The following is a 20,835-nucleotide window of genomic DNA, read 5'->3' as shown; positions in this document are numbered from 1 at the left end:
AGCATATGATGATACACACATATATAGTGTGGAAACCTAGAACAACCCCTTTACCTATCTAGATCAAATGATGGCACCAATGGGGATGGAGGAGGACCGGAGTCACATGACTGAGAAGATACTAAACCTCACCCTGGAGATCATCTACCTGCTGACCAGAGAGGTGAGGAGGATTCTGGGAGGTCACATGACATCACTCTTATCTATATTAATAAAACACAGACCTGACCGGAGAGGTGAGGGGGATTCTGGGATTCTAACATGATATTCCTATTGGTTCTCCAATACAGAGATTTCCTCTTCTGAAGTCAGGTGATCATATGACCATCACAGTGCCTCCATGTGACTCCCTAAAACCTGAGAGACACAACATGGAGAAGATTCTAGAAGTCACCAAGAAGATGATGGAGCTGCTGACAGGAGAGGTGAGCTGTGCTGGGAATTCTGGGACATTATCCAGTAACAGACAAGGGATGTGTCTGGATGGTGACTGTATCATTGTGTGTGTCAGGTTCCTATAAGGTGTCAGGATGTCACTGTCTATTTCTCCATGGAGGAGTGGGAGTATTTAGAAGGACACAAGGATCTCTACAAGGACGTCATGATGGAGAATCAGCCGCCCCTCACATCACCGGGTAAGAGGAGACTTTATTGTAAAGGAGAGAGCAGTACGGAGGGTCCACCTAGATCCCCCATCATCTGATATACACATAGAAACAATGTATTCAGTCAGTGTGTGTGTTTCCTACAGATGGATCCAGTAATGGGAACCCACCAGAGAGATGTCCCCGTCCTCTGTATTCCCGGGATTCCACACAGGAAGGCCACAGCTATGGACACCATCATCAGGTGGGAAGGAGCGTCCAGAACACAAAAGTAACTTTTGTGCACAATGTATGGACCGTACAAGATGATTTATTTTTTTCTATTTGGTCTTACATCATTAGAAGGTATATTTTACAGATGTTATTGTTGATCCTTTTCTTGGTTTAGGGTGAAGATCTGATAGATATAAAAGTTGAGGTTAAGTCAGAAGAAGAAGAGACGTATGTGAGGGATGATCAGCAGTCTATGGAGGAGGATGGAATAACGGGGACATTTATAGAGGAGGACACTCCTACAGAGATCAGCACAGGTGGGTCATTAACACTAAATACATTCCTCCACCCATACTGCTCACTGATTGGTCAAGAGTAGGGCGGGGACTGGGTGATATTGGCCTGTAATCTCCTGGTCACTTTCCTGAGCTGTGTTCCCTGTCCTGTATTACTGTTAGTGATGGGAAGTTCTACTCTTTGAAGTGAATCGGTTCATTTCGAGTTACTCACTGAAATGAACCGATTCATTGAATCGATTCTTCGGTTCACTTGCTGAGTCTGCTGACAAGCAAGTGAACTGAAGCTCCGACTCAACTCTATTCAAATGAGCTGAATCAGAAGAGTGACTCATACCTTTGGCAGCTCTCTGGGGATGTTTTCTTTGATTTAACTCCTCCTTGGCTTCTCAGAGCTGTCTCAAGCCTACGGTATGTGTCAGAGACAATGCTGGCTAATCTGACAAAGTGTATTATCACGTTCAGGACTTCAGGTGACAGCTGTATACATTTAAAGCAGGTTTCTGTGCATGTGAACTGCATTCTGATGGGCCAACTTCACAGTTAACATTGCCAGCTATCAGATTTGTCCAGTTTTTACAGCGCATGCACAGGAATAACGATCAGATTTTATTACTGTGTGTGGGTACTTCGGCCACAGTAAAAAAATGTGATTTTTATTCCTGTACATGCGCTGTAAAAACTGGACAAATCTGATAGCTGGCAATGTTAACTGTGAAGTTGGCCCATTAGAATGCAGTTCACATGCACAGAAACCTGCTTTTCATTTATAGAGCTGTATGTGCTGGTGATGAACGGTTCTTTTAGTGTATTGAGTTCACAGAGACCGACTCGTATGTTTCAACTCTTTTGACTCGTGTACTGAACTACTCAGTGAACTGACTCGACTCTTCACTCTGAACGGTTCAATACAAGCTTGTTTCTGGCCAGTTCTTCAGTGTCAGTGTGCTGATTGGTTACAGGGAGGAGCTGAGCTCCTCACTCTAGGATCATATTACCATCAGCCCAGACCAGCTCTCCTTCACTGAATACTGAACTGTTTCATACCGAGTCGTTCAGGAAGAAGAACCGAGTCATCCAGTTCACTGAAAAGAATCGATTCAAAAGAATGATTCGTTCATGAACTGGACATCACTAATTCCTGTATTTCGCTCTGATAATCTTCCTTCTCTGTGCTGGCAGTAAAATGTTTATTTTTGGCATAGATGTTGCTCAGCCTAGGCACCTGGGGTATGTGTTTTGGATCCTGGCAAAAGGGGAACCTACTCAATATTAGGTGGATGATTATGGTTTTATGGTCGATTGGTGAATTGTATGGTACCTACTACTGACCCCTGCACTATATACTCTATGTTGTACATTACATACTCCTGCCCCCTGCACTATATACTCTGTTATACATTACATACTCCTGCCCCCTGCACTATATACTCTATGTTGTACATTACATACTCCTGACCCCTGCACTATATACTCTATGTTGTACATTACATACTCCTGACACTCGTCCTATAATCCCCTCATCACTTTCACTCCCATAAAAGACAGTTCTCGTTGTTTCCTCACTCTCTGACTAAGGTTCATGAATAAAGAAATGAACTGGTAGGAGATCAGAGGACCCATTTACTAGTTACCTTGAGGGGGGAATTGTAAGATCCTCAGAGACAAAGCTGCCTGATGTGGGTGGAGTCCTGGTTTAGGGGAACCAATCTGCTGATGTCTAGTAATAATCTTTGTATTTCTATTTTAGTAGATGGACGGGAGATGAGGAAAACCTCAGAGGATTGTCTCACTTTGTCTCCAGACTGTAAAGTAGAAGATGAGGACATCACACAGTATAGTCCAGGAGAAAACCCGGCTACCTCAAATGTCCATCCGGGACCACACAGTGTAGATGTAGATGGACCATCGTATTCCTCTTATCCTGAGGAACCTCAGACTGTGAGGGACAGTGCCGGACCATCGTATTCCTCTTATCCTGAGGAACCTCAGACTGTGAGGGACAGTGCTGGACCATCGTATTCCTCTTATCCTGAGGAACCTCAGACTGTGAGGGACAGTGCTGGACCATCGTATTCCTCTTATCCTGAGGAACCTCAGACTGTGAAGGACGGTGCCGAACCATCGTATTCCTCTCATCCTGAGGAACCTCAGACTGTGAGGGACGGTGCGGGACCATCGTATTCCTCTTATCCTGAGGAACCTCAGACTGTGAGGGACAGTGCCGGACCATCATATTCCTCTTATCCTGAGGAACCTCAGACTGTGAGGGACGGTGCTGGACCATCGTATTCCTTTTATCTTGAGGAACCTCAGACTGTGAGGGACAGTGCCGGACCATCGTATTCCTCTTATCCTGAGGAACCTCAGACTGTGAGGGACAGTGCCGGACCATCGTATTCCTCTTATCCTGAGGATCCTCAGACTGTGAGGGACAGTACCGGACCATCGTATTCCTCTTATCCTGAGGAACCTCAGACTGTGAGGGACGGTGCCATCCTTCCAACAGATAAGAGGTTTTCCTCTACTGAGTGTGGAAAGTGCTTCTGTTTTAAATTCAATCTTAATGAGCATGAAAGATCTCACACAGGAGAGAAGCCGTATTCCTGTTCTGAATGCAGGAAATGTATTGTAATAACGTCAGACCTTGTCACACATCAGAGGCCTCACACCGAGGAGAAGCCATTTTCCTGTTCTGAGTGCGGAAAGTGTTTTTCATTTAAGTCCACTCTTTTTAGACATCAGAGATTGCACACGGGGGAAAAAACGTATCCCTGTTCTGAATGCGGAAAACGTTTTGCAATAAAATCAGATCTTGTCACACATCAGAGATCTCACACGGGAGAGAAGCCATTTTCCTGTTCTGAGTGTGGGAAATGTTTTTCAGGGAAGTTTAATCTTTATAGACATCAGAGATTGCATACGGGTGAGAAACCATTTTCCTGTTCTGAGTGCGGGAAATTTTTTTCATTGAAGAACAATCTTTTTATACATCAGAGATTGCACACGGGTGAGAAACCATTTTCCTGTTCTGAATGCGGGAAATGTTTTTCACAGATAGCCCATCTCCACAGCCATCAGAGAACTCACACGGGGGAGAAGCCGTATTCCTGTCGTGAGTGCGGGAAAAGTTTTGTACAAAAATCACAACTTGTCAGACATCAGAAATGCCACACGGGGGAGAAGCCGTTTTCCTGTCCTGAGTGCGGGAAATGTTTTTCTAGGAAGTCCCATCTTTCCGGACATCATAGATCTCACACGGGGGATAAGCCACTTTTTCTGTCCTATATGAGGGAAATGTTCCTCTCTGAAGTCCTGTCTTCCTGTACATCAGTGGTCCCACACAACCCTGGAGGTGTTTAAGTGCCTTGGGTGTGGGAAATGTCTTCTACATGAATGTTGGTGGACATGTGGGGAAGAAGCACACCCTGATTTACACCTCAGATATACTCCATGGCTGATCTTCATCATATAAGAAACACTTCATAAGGAGATCAGAGATCACCAAAAACATGGATGAAGTGTTGTCCTGTGTTGGCCATTGATAGCAAGAGAAAAATAAAAATGGAGTCCTTACCTTTCATTGGCTGAGTACATTTTGTGGTGGAGAGACTTAGAGGTATATTATGAAAAAGAAAACACATAGTTGATGGAATGTGGCACAGGTTTTCCCGACAGTTCCGAATATTGGCCATATTCTACCCATGCACTTATGAGTACAGTAGACATCGAAGAGCATAAACCAACCACTGATTCAAAACCAAAATACTGAGTTTAGACATTAGCACAATCAACATTTCGTATGTAGGTGCCCTTGACATGTCGTTTATAGAGGTGGGGACTCGTAGTTTAGGTGCTTGGTGGGTAACTTGAATGTTTTCCGACTTTTTTTTTTCACTTAACTTTATTTCTATAAAATAATGGAGGAATAGCCCTCCATATGCTAGCATTTTGTTGTGACAGGTTTTCTTTAAAAAGACACGAAGATCCCTTATGTCTTTCCTGTCCTCCACTGAAAATAATGAAGAGCAGACTGGGCTTCATTCACAGATTCTCCATCCACAGCGGACAGGAATGATGGCACTGAACCTGGAAGTAACCTAATACACATCACTTCCGGGTTCATTCTAGCTATGAATTATCAGCGAACTGGTCTCTCTTTCTCTCCTCTACCTGACAGCGCCCACCATGCCAGTGCTAGGCCTTCAGATGGGGTATCCGAGCCCGGCAACATGGTGGGGAGTCTAGGGGAAGCCATCCAGTGGCTGTATACAGTTACAAAGTTTCCCATGATGTCTGAGAACGCACTTATTCCTCACCAGAATGTTCCCGAAAGGGTACTGCTGGTCTCTGGGACAAATGATTCCACCATTGTAGGTAGGGGAAGCTTTCTCTGACCATCGTAATTTGGTGTTTGGCAATTTCCACCATTGTCCATGTCTGTAAAATATCTAACCCTCCTGATTGCTGATACTGGACTGGAAATATCATAGATTTCCATACCCAGGAATGAGATGAGGAAGGATCTGAAACGTTTCCAATCATGAAACAGATTTCTGGCCTCACTCGTACCTACTTACTAATTACGGGCCTCATTTACTGTCAGATCTAGGGGGATCCACCAGTGTGCTTCAGGCAGTACAGTGCAGGCCTGTAGGTAATTTTTTTTTACCTGAGTTGGGGTTCAGCTTTGCGTACACAAAGGAAAATGAATAGGCGGTGAATTGAGGGTGTGGCAAAATTGCACTAACAGTGGGAGGGGCCTAAAATTCAAACCTACTCATAGTACACAACGTTACATATTCCACAGGATTTGTACCCACAAAATTTACTTTCATGACTGAACCTCAACGGAGAGTCACGGAGACACACACAAACCTCAGCACAATCATTGGTAATAATGGATCTCTTCCATCAGATATGCTTTTCTACACACAGCCGACCTTCAGGAAGATCTTCAATAACATCCTGACTACTGAGCAACCAGCAACTGTCCTACAATATAGCATAAATGATGCAGCGGTCAGGAGTATGTCCTAAACAGCCCAGAGTGCAGTGGTCAGGAATGTATCATATACAGCCCAGGGTACAGAGTGCAGTGGTCAGGAGCATATCATATACAGCCCAGAGTGCAGTGGTCAGGAGTATATCATATACAGCCCAGGGTACAGAGTGCAGTGGTCAGGAGTATATCATATACAGCCCAGGGTACAGAGTGCAGTGATCAGGAGTATATTATATACAGCCCGGATACAGAGTGCAGAGGTCAGGAGTATATAAGTTCTCTACTAGTGAAGAGCCGAGCTGCTCTAGGTTCAGTTCGAACAGGGTTTGGTGAACTACAGAGAAGATCAGAACCTGAACCCTATTGAGATCAATGGAAACAGTATCAAAAATGCCAATTTTGTAGGCTAATAGGTAAAGAGGTAAAAAAAAAACATTGGGGGGGGGGGGGGGGATGGCCGGTGCCCTGAGGAATGGCTTTGAGTCAGGTATGGATTTTAAGGAGTTCCCCACAAAGAAACAATCAAGAAAACGGTTTCAGGTCCTCCTTGAAATATATATCAGACTTTTATCCTAAATATGCACCTTGGCTTGCCAAAAAAGGGGAAGGACCTCCCTTGCAAAGCACCTTGTCCAAGTGTGGATGAGGATAAGGGCCTCTTTCCAATAATCTGGCTGGTGGTTGTGGGGAAAGCACCCTGAGCTGTCATCGGCTTTAAAAAAGAAGGGGTGAGGATAGTTGGACCCGTATATTGGTGACCAATGGGAGAACGACCCACTTACATCCTCATCAGTGGGAAGACTGCCCCCTTACAGATCATTGATGTCAGTTGTTACTGAGAGACAGAAATTGTTCCTTGCTCATGGAACCCCTAGAAACCTTTGGAGGAACCCTGGCTGAGAAAGGCTGGACTAGGCAGTAATATATTTCTCTCCCCCTTGGTGGGAGTGGAGATGACCCATCTATAAGAATATACAGTACATACACACACAGCACAAGGCCGTGTTCTCACTACGAGACGTTTCTCAGGGGCTGCAGTTCCTCTGAGCTCCACAAGGTGGTGATCTCACTTCTACCATAGAGATAGCAAGTCTCTATGGAAGACAGGAAGTGATGTCAGGTATAAATAGGAAGTTCCGGGTGAAAGGTCAGTTGGGAGGAAGTAGGGAGGAGACATTGCTGGGAGAGGCAGCAGAGGAGGTAATAAGATCTTATTTTCTATTTACACCCAGTAACCCCCCCCCCCCTCATGTCCGTCCTCTTCCTCCATAGTCAATGCGATGTCTTTTATCTCCAGCAGATGATGATACACACATATATAGTGTAGAAACCTATATTAACTCATTCAGGGTCAGAACATTTCCCCACTTATATATTTTTGTTATCAGTTATCATCTTTACCAGTCTAGACAGAAAACCTGTATAGATCTAATTACGGTCTGAATGAGGATGAAGGCAGACCGGAGTCACATGACTGAGAAGATACTAAACCTCACCCTGGAGATCATCTACCTGCTGACCGGAGGGGTGAGGAGGATTCTGGGAGGTCACATGACATCACTCTTATCTCTATTAATAAAACACAGACCTGACCGGAGAGGTGAGGAGGATTCTGGGATTCTAACATGATATTCCTATTGGTTCTCCAATACAGAGATTTCCTCTTCTGAAGTCAGGTGATCATATGACCATCACAGTGCCTCCATGTGACTCCCTAAAACCTGAGAGACACAACATGCAGAAGATTCTAGAAGTCACCAAGAAGATGATGGAGCTGCTGACAGGAGAGGTGAGCGGTGCTGGGAATTCTGGGACATTATCCAGTAACAGACAAGGGATGTGTCTGGATGGTGACTGTATCATTGTGTGTGTCAGGTTCCTATAAGGTGTCAGGATGTCACCGTCTATTTCTCCATGGAGGAGTGGGAGTATTTAGAAGGACACAAGGATCTCTACAAGGACGTCATGATGGAGAATCAGCCGCCCCTCACATCACCGGGTAAGAGGAGACTTTATTGTAAAGGAGAGAGCAGTACGGAGGATCCACCTAGATCCCCCATCATCTGATAAACACATAGAAACAATGTATTCAGTCAGTGTGTGTGTTTCCTACAGATGGATCCAGTAATGGGAACCCACCAGAGAGATGTCCCCGTCCTCTGTATTCCCGGGATTCCACACAGGAAGGTCACACCATCCCCCACCATCATCAGGTAGATGAGGAACAATTATTGGTCATTAAAATTGTGTTGCAAGCGTGTTTGTTACAAAGAATTATATATCTTTTAGAACAAAAACCCCCAGGATAATATTGTAAAAGAAGAGTATAAAGAGGAGGATGAGGAGTATGGAGTGATGGAGGAGGTTTCAGAAGGACACAATGATATGATGGAACCACCTAATACCAGGAACCCACCAGAGAGATGTCCCCGTCCTCTGTATTCCCAGGATTCCACACAGGAAGGTCTCACCATCCCTCACTGTTGCAAGGTTGGTGGTATGGAGCATCTAGAACATGGACTCATACAGACAATGTTTGGATTTGTTAACTTGATCCTACAATATTAAAGCTTATATTTAACAGATGATATTTTCTCTCATTTTCTTGGTTTAGAGTGGAGATCCAATCGATATAGAATTTGAGGTTAAATCAGAAGAAGAAGAGACGTATGTGAGGGATGATCAGCAGTCTATGGAGGAGGATGGAATAATGGGGACATTTATAGAGGAGGACACTCCTACAGAGATCAGCACAGGTGGGTCATTAACACTAAATCCATTCCTCCACCCATACTGCTCACTGATTGGTCCAGAGTAGGGTGGGGACTGGGTGATATCAGCCTGGGATCCACCTGGTCACTTTCCTGAGCGGTGTTCCCCGTCCTGTATTCCTGTATTTCTCTCGGATAATCTTCCTTCTCTGTGCTGCAGACACAATTTATGTCTCTAGACTGGATTTATGGAGATTCTGGGGTTCACCATAGACGTTGCTCAGCCTAGACCCCTGGGCTATGAACCTTGGGTCTTCTGCCCCATGCCCAGGGTGTACCAAGATCTCTGACAGAGCAATTCTCCCGGGGTTACTTGCTCTGTTATTTGCTGGCTGTGCCGGGTGGAGGGATATGTCTGTATAGTCTCACACCCAAGTCACTGAGTGCAGTCTCAGGAGATGGGAGGCAGCGGTGTGGGACCTCTGCAACTGATTACTGAACACCAATATTATGAGTTCTGACCCCTGCACTATATATTCTGTGTTGTACATCCTATAAAATATTAGTGCAACACTGCTTGTGAACAAACCTTATAGCAAATACTATAAACTGACTATAAAAGTGTCTCTCATTAAAGTGCACAAATAATACTCTCACCTCTTCAGATGGACCCCATTGCTCCATACCAAGAGGACACACCCAGCATGAAATCACACACCTTCAGGTACATGTAGGCGGAGCCTCCTCTTTAGGTAGCCAGCTCCTGCTACTAGAGATAAAGAGACTCCATAGTGCTCACTGTTATATTTATTACATGGATAAGATAGAACAGCACTTACATGGTTAACTTGAGGGCACTCCGCCTAACGTGATGATGTCCTCAAACCACTCCCATCTGATGCGTTTCATCCTGATTGGACTTCCCCAGAGATATATATGGTCTTCAGGATCAGTCCAGTCTTCATCTTGGTTGTTCTCCCCCCATCCTCACTCTCTGACCTCTGGTGGGGCTCAGCCCCGCTGTTATTCATGACTAAATAAGGAAGTGCGGGACTTCTTGTGTTGGGAAAATGGCAATGAGTGATAGAGGGGGAGGGGACACTCATCCTATAATCCCCTCATCACTGTCACTCCTATAAAGGACAGTTCTCGTTGTTTCCTCACTCTGACTAAGGTCCATGAATAAAGAAATGAACTGGTAGGAGATCAGAGGACCCATTTACTAGTTACCTTCAGGGGGGGAATTGTAAGATCCTCAGAGACAAAGCTGCCTGATGTGGGCGGAGTCCTGGTTTAGAGGAACCAATCTGTTGATGTCTAGTAATAATCTTTGTATTTCTATTTTAGTAGATGGACGGGAGATGAGGAAAACCTCAGAGGATTGTCTCACTTTGTCTCCAGACTGTAAAGTAGAAGATGAGGACATCACACAGTATAGTCCAGGAGAAAACCCGGCTACCTCAAATGTCCATCCGGGACCACACAGTGTAGATGGACCATCGTATTCCTCTTATCCTGAGGAACCTCAGACTGTGAGGGACAGTGCCGGACCATCGTATTCCTCTTATCCTGAGGAACCTCAGACTGTGAGGGAAAGTGCCGGACCATCGTATTCCTCTTATCCTGAGGAACCTCAGACTGTGAGGGACAGTGCCGGACCATCGTATTCCTCTTATCCTGAGGAACCTCAGACTGTGAGGGACAGTGCCAGACCATCGTATTCCTCTTATCCTGAGGAACCTCAGACTGTGAGGGACAGTGCGGGACCATCGTATTCCACTTATCCTGAGGAACCTCAGACTGTGAGGGACGGTGCCGGACCATCGTATTCCTCTTATCCTGAGGAACCTCAGACTGTGAGGAACAGTGTCGTCCTTCCAACACAAAAGGGGTTTTCCTGTCCTGAGTGCGGGAAGTGTTTCTATTTTAAATTCAATCTTGATGAGCATAAAAGAGCTCACACAGTTGAAAAGCCGCATTCCTGCCCTGTGTGCGGGAAGTGTTTTTTAAAGAAAGCCCATCTTTCCCTACATCAGAGATCTCACAGAGATGAAAAGCCGTATTCTTGTTCTGAGTGCGGGAAATTGTTTTCATTGAAGTCCAGTCTTTTTAGACATCAGAGATTGCACACAGGTGAAAAACCATATTCCTGTTCTGAATGTGGGAAATCTTTTGTGATAAAATCAGAACTTGTCCAACATCTGAGGTCTCACACGGAGGAGAAGCCATTTTCCTGCTCTGAGTGCGGGAAATTTTTTTCACTGAAGTCCAGTCTTTTTAGACATCAGAGATCACACACTGGTGAAAAACCGTATTCCTGTCCTGAATGCGGAAAATGTTTTTCACAGGTAGCCCATCTCCACACACATCAGAAATCGCACACGGGGGAGAAGCCGTATTCCTGCCCTGAGTGCGCAAAATGTTTTTCTAGGAAGTCCCATCTTTGTAAACATCAGAGATCTCACACGGGGGAGAAGCCACTTTCCTGTCCTGAGTAAGGGAATTGTTCCTCACTGAAGTCCTATCTTTCTGTACATCAGGGGTCTCACACAGCCCTCGAGGTGTATTAGTGCCTTGAGTGTGGGAAATGTCTTCTATATGAATGTTGGTGGACATGTGGGGAAGAAGCACTCCCTGATATACACCTCAGATATACTCCATGGCTGATCTTCATCATGTAAGAAACACTTCATAGTTGATGGAATGTGGCACTGTCAGGGCTTGGCTCCTTCTAATGATTGAGCAGCTTTTTTCTTTCAGTGCACAGAGGCTGCTCAGCTGTCGGGTAATTACCAGCCTATCGTTGTTACCACAGTAACTCACTTGGTTACCATTGCCTGCCTCATTACTCCAGCCTACAGCCAGCCCCTTTTTGCTATTTAGGCAGCTTAGCTCATATCCTCCTTGCCCTTGCGTGGTCTATGATCTCTAAGTGTGTTCCTTTATGTGCTCCTGTGTATGACTTGGCCTGGCTGACTTCCCTTACGATTCCTGTTCCTGATTTTCGTTCCTGACTACGCTGACTTCTAATTTCCTGACCCCGGCTCTCCTGTCATGCAATCTCTGGCTTCTGCTTTTGACTACGGTCCTGAACGGTGTTATTTTTGCCATTTTATTAAACAGAGTACGAGAACTGTTGCTGACTATGCTATTGAATTCCATATTCTGGCAGCAGAGGTTGGTTGGAGCAATGAGGCCCTCGTGGTTGATTTTTCCCATGGCCTCTCTGATAACAATATATACTGTTTAAAAAAATAAAAGGAACACTTTTTAATCAGCGTATAGCATCAAGTCAATGAAACTCCTGGGCCATTGATCTTGTCCATTAAGTAGAAGAGGGGGTTGTTAATCAGTTTCAACTGCTTTGGTGGTAATGAAATTAACAGCAGGGGCACTTGATGGGCAACAATGAGACGACCTCCAAAACAGGTTTTACAGGTGGAGGCCTGATTGTCACTAGGTTTGCACTTGGCTAGGGTCAGTGTCACTACTGGTAGCATGAGGCCACACCTGGACCCTGTAGAGGTTGGACAGGCAGTCCATCTCTTCCAGGATGGCACATCAATATGTGCTATTGGCAGAAGGTTTGTCTGTGTATCCCAGCACAGTCTGAAGAGCATGGAAGAGATTCCAGGAGACAGGAAGTTACTCTAGGAGAGCTGGACAGGGCCATAGAAGGTCCTTAACCCATCAGCAGGACCGGTATCTGCTCCTTTTGTGCAAGGAGGAACAGGATGAGCACTGCCAGAGCCCTACAAAATGACCTCCAGCAGGCCAGTGGTGTGAATGTCTCTAACCAAACAATCAGAAACAGACTTCATGAGGGTGACCTGAGGGCCCAACGTCCTCTAATGGGCTCTGTGCTGACTGCCCGGGACCGTGGAGCTCGTTTGGCATTTCCCATTGAAAACCAGAATTGGGAGGTCCACCACTGGTGCCCTGTGCTTTTCACAGATGAGAGCAGGTTCACCCTGAGCACATGTTACAGATGTGAAAGGGTCTAGAGAAGCCGTGGAGAACGTTATGCTGCCTGTAACATCGTTCAATAGACCAGATAAAAGATCCTGGTTCCAAGTCTTCTAGTGAAGTAGACCAGATAAAAGATCCTGGGTCCAAGTTCTCTAGTAAAATAGGCCAGATAAAAGATCCTGGGTCCAAGTTCTCTAGTGAAGTAGACCAGATAAAAGATCCTGGGTCCAAGTTCTCTAGTGAAGTAGACCAGATAAAAGATCCTGGATCTAAATGCTCTAGTGAAGTAGACCAGATAAAAGATCCTGGGTCCAAGTTCTCTAGTAAAATAGGCCAGATAAAAGATCCTGGGTCCAAGTCCTCTAGTGAAGTAGACCAGATAAAAAGATCCTGGGACCAAGTCCTCTAGTGAAGTAGACCAGATAAAAGATCCTTGATCTAAATCCTCTAGTGAAGTAGACCAGATAAAAGATCCTGGGTCCAAGTCCTCTAGTGAAGTAGACCAGCTAAAAGATCCTGGGTCCAAGTCCTTTAGTGAAGTGGACCAGCTAAAAGATCCTGGGTCCAAGTCCCCTAGTGAAGTAGAGCAGATAAAAGATCCTATGTCCAAGTCCCCTAGTGAAGTAAACCAGATAAAAGATCCTGGGTCCAAGTCCTCTAGTGAAGTAGACCAGATAAAAGATCCTGGGTCCAAGTCCTCTAGTGAATTGGACCAGCTAAAAGATCCTGGGTCCAAGTCCTCTAGTGAAGTGGACCAGCTAAAAGATCCTGGGTCCAAGTCCTCTTGTGAAGTAGACCAGATAAAAGATCCTGGGTCCAAGTCCTCTAGTGAAGTAGACCAGATAAAAGATCCTGGATCTAAATCCTCTAGTGAAGTAGACCAGATAAAAGATCCTGGGTCCAAGTTCTCTAGTAAAATAGACCAGATAAAAGATCCTGGGTCCAAGTCCTTTAGTGAAGTAGACCAGATAAAAGTTCCTGGATCCAAGTCCTCTAGTGAAGTCGACCAGATAATAGAAACCACAGGGGATGAGTAAGGATGGGCTCAAGCGGATTTGAAAACTAGTCCCAACCTACCTGAGCAATCCCGCTAGGAAGTCGTCACTGCACACCGCCAATCATGAGCAGCCTAGTTAGGGCGTGTATATGTACAGCTGCGGGCCAGGAAATGCCTCACTGCCTATAATTGGCGGTGTGCAGTGACGGCTTCATGGCGGGATTGCTCAGGTGGGTTGGGAATAGGATATGCAAAGTGAGGAAATGTCATCAGCACACCAAGAATTCCTCAAAAGGGTCCAAAGTTTTATTCTGTGGTAACATAATAAATATGTAGCAACGTTTCGGAGCCATGCAGGGCCCCCTTCATCAGGCAAGTGACGATGAAGGGGCCAAATTTACTAAATTCTGAAAACACGCCTGAGCCCATCCCTACTCCTGTGAAGCTGGATGATCCTGTCAGCCCAGGAGACACACAGACAGGGAGAAGAGGGTTCCTTTAGATGCTGGTGGGCTGTCCTGAGAGGTAGTTACTGTTTTGGGGCACTTAAAGCCTTGATGTGTAAGTGAGAGGGACAGAAGCTGGCAGTAGTAAACATAGAAGTGTGGGAAGCTTGTGGTCACTGGAGTCTGGACTGGGGATGGAGATGAGGGGAAGACATTGGTAGCAGGCACTAGAGACATCTTACTGGCAAGTATGCGGTCTGAATAATATGTCCGGGTGTCAGGCAGTCAGAAACCTGGACACATGATGTAAAAACTGGACTGTCCAGGTGAAACCCGGACAGGTGACAACCCTAAGTGGAGATGACCCCATCTATAAAGATATACAGTACATAAACACACAGCACAAGGCCGTGTTCACACTACGAGACGTTTCTCGTGGCTGCAGTTCCTCTGAGCTCCACAAGATGGAGATCTCACTTCTACCCAGACAGGAAGTCTCTATGGAAGACTGGAAGTGATGTCAGGTACAGAAAGGAAGTGATGTCAGGGACAAACAGGAAATTCCAGGTGAAAGGTAAGTCGGGAGGAAGTAGAGAGGAAATGTTGCTGGAAATGGCAGTAGAGGAGGTAATAAGATCTTATTTTCTATTTACACCCAGTAACCCCCCAGCCCCCCGTCATGTCCGTCCTCTTCCTCCATAGTCACTGTGACCTCTTTTATCTCCAGCAGATGATGATACACACATATATAGTGTGGAAACCTAGATTAACCCCCTTCAGGGGCAGAAAATTACCCCCACTTATATTTATATTTTCGTTACCAATTATCATCCTTACCTATCTAGGCAGAAACCTGCATAGATCAAATTACGGCAGGAATGAGGATGGAGGAGGACCGGAGTCACATGACTGAGAAGATACTAAACCTCTCCCTGGAGATCATCTACCTGCTGACAGGAGAGGTGAGGAGGATTCTGGGAGGTCACATGACATCACTCTTATCTCTATTAATAAAACACAGACCTGACTGGAGAGATGAGGAGGATTCTGGGATTCTAACATGATATTCCTATTGGTTCTCCAATACAGAGATTTCCTCTTCTGAATTCAGGTGATCGTATGACCATCACAGTGCCTCCATGTGACCCCCTAAAACCTGAGAGACACAACATGCAGAAGATTCTAGAAGTCACCAAGAAGATGACGGAGCTGCTGACAGGAGAGGTGAGCGGTGCTGGGAATTCTGGGACATTATCCAGTAACAGACAAGGGATGTGTCTGGATGGTGACTGTATCATTGTGTGTGTCAGGTTCCTATAAGGTGTCAGGATGTCACTGTCTATTTCTCCATGGAGGAGTGGGAGTATTTAGAAGGACACAAGGATCTCTACAAGGACGTCATGATGGAGAATCAGCCGCCCCTCACATCACCGGGTAAGAGGAGACTTTATTGTAAAGGAGAGAGCAGTACGGAGGGTCCACCTAGATCCCCCATCATCTGATGAACAAATAGAAACAATATATTCAGTCATTTCTCGGGGCTGCAGTTCCTCTGAGCTCCACAAAGTGGTGATCTCACTTCTACCCAGACAGGAAGTCTCCATGAAAGACAGGAAGTGATGTCAGGTATATAAAGGAACTTCTGGGTGAAAGGTGAGTTGGGAGGAAGTAGAGGAGAGACATAGCTGGAAGTGGTACGATGGTGGGCAATCAGCTGCCCCTCACATCACCGGGTAAGAGGAGACTTTATTGTAAAGGAGAGAGCAGTACGGAGGATCCACCTAGATCCCCCATCATCTGATAAACACATAGAAACAATGTATTCAGTCAGTGTGTGTGTTTCCTACAGATGGATCCAGTAATGGGAACCCACCAGAGAGATGTCCCCGTCCTCTGTATTCCCGGGATTCCACACAGGAAGGCCACACCATCCCCCACCATCATCAGGTAGATGAGGAACAATTATTGGTAGTTATGATTTATACACAAGCGTGTTTGTTACAATTAATGTTTTATTATATCTTTCAGAATAAAAACCCCAAGGATAATATTGTTGTAAAAGAAGAGTATGTAGATGATGATGAGGAGTATGGAGTGATGGAGGAGTTTTCAGAAGGACACAAGAATATGATGGAGCCACCTAATACCAGGAACCCACCAGAGAGATGTCCCCGTCCTCTGTATTCCCGGGATTCCACACAGGAAGGTCACACCATCCCCCACCATCATCAGGTAGATGAGGAACAATCACTGATAGTATCATTAGGATCTGTACATTATCTGCATTGTTACCATTGATGTCATTTTTATTATATATTCAGAGTGGAAACTTCGGGGATTATAATATTGTTGTTAAAGAAGAGTATAAAGAGGAGGATGAGGAGTATGGAGTGATGGAGGAGGTTTCAGAAGGACACATGGATATGATGGAGCCACCTAATACCAGGAACCCACCAGAGAGATGTCCCCGTCCTCTGTATTCCGGGAATTCAAAACGGGAAAATCACGACTACTCATATTTATATCAGGTTGGTGGAATGGAACATCTAAACATGAAAAATTACTCGTGGAAATGATGTTTGATATTATTCTATATAGTCTCACATCATTAACATTATATTTTTATGTTATTTTCTATCCTCTTGGTTTAGGGCGAAGATCTGATAGATATAAAAGTTGAGGTTAAATCAGAAGAAGAAGAGACGTATGTGAGGGATGATCAGCAGTCTATGGAGGAGGATGGAATAACGGGGACATTTATAGAGGAGGACACTCCTACAGAGATCAGCACAGGTGGGTCATTAACACTAAATACATTCCTCCACCCATACTGCTCTCTGATTGGTCCAGTGTAGGGCGGGGACTGGGTGATATCAGCCTTTAATCCCCTGGTCACTTTCCTGAGCTGTGTTCCCCGTCCTGTATTCCTGTATTTCTCTCAGATAATCTTCCTTCTCTGTGCTGCGGACACAATTTATGTCTCTAGACTGGATTTATGGAGATTCTGGGGTTCAGCTGGCAGCAAAATGTTGATTTTTCACCAAAGGCATCGCTAAACCTATAATAAACCATTTATATTGTACATTACATACTCCTGACCTTGCACTATATACTCTGTTGTACATTACATACTCCTGACCCCGGCACTATATACTCTGTTGTACATTATATACTCCTGACTTCTGCTCTCTCCCCTCTACCCACTGCTATATATACACATAATATGGATTCTCTTTTGTTACACCCATTTCCTACCAGCTGGACATTTTATATCTGATGATTTGATTGGAGGACAGACTTTTACATGGTGATAATAATGTGATAACATCCTCCAACTTTGGAACCTTAAACAGAAAGTGATAATGAGGGAGGAGTCAGTAACCCAATGATGGGGGTCTTCAGGATCAGTCCAGTCTTCATCTTGGTTGTTCTCCCCCCATCCTCACTCTCTGACCTCAGGTGGGGCTCAGCCCCGCTGTTATTCATGACTAAATCATGGACTAAATAAGGAAGTGCGGGACTTCTTGTGTTGGGAAGATGGCAATGAGTGATAGAGGGGGAGGGGACGCTCGTCCTATAATCCCCTCATCACTGTCACTCCTATAAAAAACAGTTCTCGTTGTTTCCTCACTCTCTGACTAAGGTCCATGAATAAAGAAATGAACTGGTAGGAGATAAGAGGACCCATTTACTAGTTACCTTGAGGGGGGAATTGTAAGATCCTCAGAGACAAAGCTGCCTGATGTGGGCGGAGTCCTGGTTTAGGGGAACCAATCTGCTGATGTCTAGTAATAATCTCTGTATTTCTATTTTAGTAGATGGACGGGAGATGAGGAAAACCTCAGAGGATTGTCTCACTTTGTCTCCAGACTGTAAAGTAGAAGATGAGGACATCACACAGTATAGTCCAGGAGAAAACCCGGCTACCTCAAATGTCCATCCGACACCACACAGTGTAGATGGACCATCGTATTCCTCTTATCCTGAGGAACCTCAGACTGTGAGGGACGGTGCAGGACCATCATATTCCTCTTATCCTGAGGAACCTCAGACTGTGAGGGACAGTGCCGGACCATCGTATTCCTCTTATCCTGAGGAACCTCAGACTGTGAGGGGCGGTGCCGGACCATCGTATTTCTCTTATCCTGAGGAACCTCAGACTGTGAGGGACGGTGCCGGACCATCGTATTCCTCTTATCCTGAGGAACCTCCGAGTGTGAGGGACAGTGGCCTCTTTCCAACAGATAAGAGGTTTTCCTGTGCTGAGTGTGGGAAGTGTTTCCATTTAAAATATCGTCTTAATGAGCACGAAAGATCTCATACGGGGGAGAAGCCACATTTCTGCCCTGAGTGTGGGAAATCTTTTTCTCGTAAGTCTAGTCTTAAAAAACATCAGGGATTGCACACGGGGGAGAAGTTTTATTCCTGCCCTGACTGCGGGAAAAACTTTGTAGAAAAGTCACGACTTGCCACACACCAGAGCTCTCACACGGGTGAGAAGCCTTTTTCCTGTCCTGAATGCGGGAAACATTTTTCAGATAGGTCCCATCTTTACAGACATCAGAGATTGCACATGGGTGAGAAGCCATATTCTTGTTCAGAGTGCGGAAAATGTTTTTCAAGGAAGTTCAGTCTTACCACGCATCTGAGATGTCACACGGGTGTGAAGCCGTACACCTGCTCTGAGTGCGGAAAACAGTTTTCTGAGAAGTATGTCCTTTACACACATCAGAGGCTGCACACGGGGGAGAAGCCGTATCCCTGTAGTGAGTGCGGGAAATGCTTTGCGGACAAGTCCAGCCGTCACAGGCATCTAAGATTGCACACGGGAGAGAAGCCGTATGTATGTTCCGATTGTGGAAAACGTTTTGCAGACAAGTCCAATCGTGACAGACATCAGAGGTCTCACACGGGTGAGAAGCCACTATCTTGTTCTGAGTGAGGGAATTGTGAGTTGACATTTCTTGAAAAGACAAGCATCGGAATCTTTTTGTTTTTTAAATTATACTTAGCTGGACGAAGCATCGGTCCCCCACCGGCTCTAACACTGAGAACCGAGCGATCAAACACTGCCGATCGCTCGGTTCTCACAGCTCCCTGAGCAGAGAGCTGGTGACTGTCAGTCAATGGGTCTCACTGGAGCACTGGGCTGTGGAGGGGGGAGGGGAGCTTCCGGCTCAGGCTCTCAGTGGCTCGCTGACAGGCTGAGCCGGGTGACGGTCCAGGCATGTGGGCGGATCCCGTCTTCATTGTTGCAATCTTTCCCGAGCCTGGACTGGCTCTGTGACATCAGCCGACAGCGGACTTCAGCCCGCTGTCTGATGAAAACCGGTCACAGGCCATGCAAAACGTGATCCACAGGAGAAGTACAACCAAACCAGCTTTCCCCATACTTCTCCATTTGTACATACCAGTGGTCTCCAAACTGTGGCCCTTTGCTTGCTTTTATACGGCCCTTGGGGAAATATTTTTATCCAACGATACCAACAATGGGGCATAATTCCCCCCCACTCACACCAATGAAGGGGCAGAATTCCTCCCGATCACACCAAAGATAGGGCACAATTCCCCCCAATGAGACCAAAGTTGGGGCACAATTCCTCTCAATGACACCAGTCATAGGACACAATTCCTCCCAGTAACACCAAAGTTGGGGCACAATTCCTCTTAATGACACCAATGATAGGGTACAATTCCTCCCAGTAGCAGAATGGACACTAAGAGTGTGGTTTGTGTTGGAAGAGTGGGGGAGCAGTGTCCCTGAGGAGATGTGTGGGGGTTTGTTATTGTTAAATACCTGCATTCTATTGTCCTATTGTTTCTGTCTGGCTAGAGTAAGGTTATTATGGGATGTTCAGCTTTGTGTGTGGAATGTCTCGAAGAGGGAGGGGTTTTCCTAGATTGTAGATTCCTTGTGTTTGTGTTTTCAATAAACAAACTTAGTCTAGTTTGACTCCCAGAACTGTGTGTCGTCCAGTTACTGGGGGGGTTTTGCCTTGGATATTTTAGTACTTCCTCAGCTTCAAGGATTATACAGCGGAGATACCTAGGCTGGGTATTGGAGCTCCGTTACACTCCCAGTAACACCAAAGTTGGGCCAGAATTCCTCTCAATGACACCAATGATGGGGCGCAATTCCTCCCAGTAACACCAAAGTTGGGGCACGATTCCTCTCAATGACACCAATGATAGGGCACAATTCCTCCCAGTAACACCAATGATAGGGCACTATTCCTCCCAGTAACACCAAAGTTGGGGCACAATTCCTCTCAATAATACCAATCATAGGGCACTATTCCCCCCCAGTGAGACCAAAGTTGGGGCACAATTCCTCTCAATGACACCAATGATGGGGCACAATTCCTCCCAGTAACACCAAAGTTGGGGAACAATTCCTCTCAATGACACCAATCATGGGGCACAATTCCTCCCAGTAACACCAATCCTAGGGCACAATTCCTCCCAGTAACACCAAAGTTGGGGCACAATTCCTCTCAATGACACCAATCATGGGGCACAATTCCTCCCAGTAACACCAAAGTTGGGGCACAATTCCTATCAATGATAGGGCACAATTCCTCCCAGTAACACCA

The 20,835-nt window shown here is 45.6% G+C and overlaps 3 protein-coding genes across 3 annotated transcripts in view; all 3 read left to right on the top strand.

Moving 5' to 3' along the window:
- The window catches only part of LOC309564465 (uncharacterized protein), a gene marked incomplete at both ends in the record, with an annotated part of 1,172,539 nt that overhangs the window by 123,885 nt on the left and 1,027,819 nt on the right, over positions 1–20,835 (top strand). The window contains 1 exon segment of the mRNA XM_082269095.1: positions 3,759–4,171. Coding sequence (XP_082125221.1) covers positions 3,759–4,171 — 413 coding nt within the window.
- LOC309564110 (gastrula zinc finger protein XlCGF66.1-like) lies at positions 86–998 on the top strand (the record flags this gene model as incomplete). The annotated part of the gene is made up of 5 exons (XM_082268738.1): positions 86–163; positions 291–425; positions 512–635; positions 752–849; positions 948–998. 5 exons carry the CDS (start codon positions 86–88, stop codon positions 996–998), a joined length of 486 nt encoding a protein of 161 aa, XP_082124864.1.
- Positions 5,347–19,199, top strand: LOC309564109 (uncharacterized protein; the record flags this gene model as incomplete). Its single annotated transcript, XM_082268737.1, has 6 exons — positions 5,347–5,487; positions 10,468–11,313; positions 12,885–13,207; positions 13,251–13,758; positions 16,271–16,336; positions 18,234–19,199. 6 exons carry the CDS (start codon positions 5,347–5,349, stop codon positions 19,182–19,184), a joined length of 2,835 nt encoding a protein of 944 aa, XP_082124863.1. The 3' UTR covers positions 19,185–19,199.

Source organism: Pelophylax lessonae (assembly GCF_965119305.1).
Source record: "Pelophylax lessonae genome assembly, chromosome: 9".
NCBI lineage: Eukaryota > Metazoa > Chordata > Amphibia > Anura > Ranidae > Pelophylax > Pelophylax lessonae.
The sequence above is the reverse complement of the archived record's forward strand: the minus strand, read 5'-3'. Positions and strand labels throughout refer to the sequence as shown.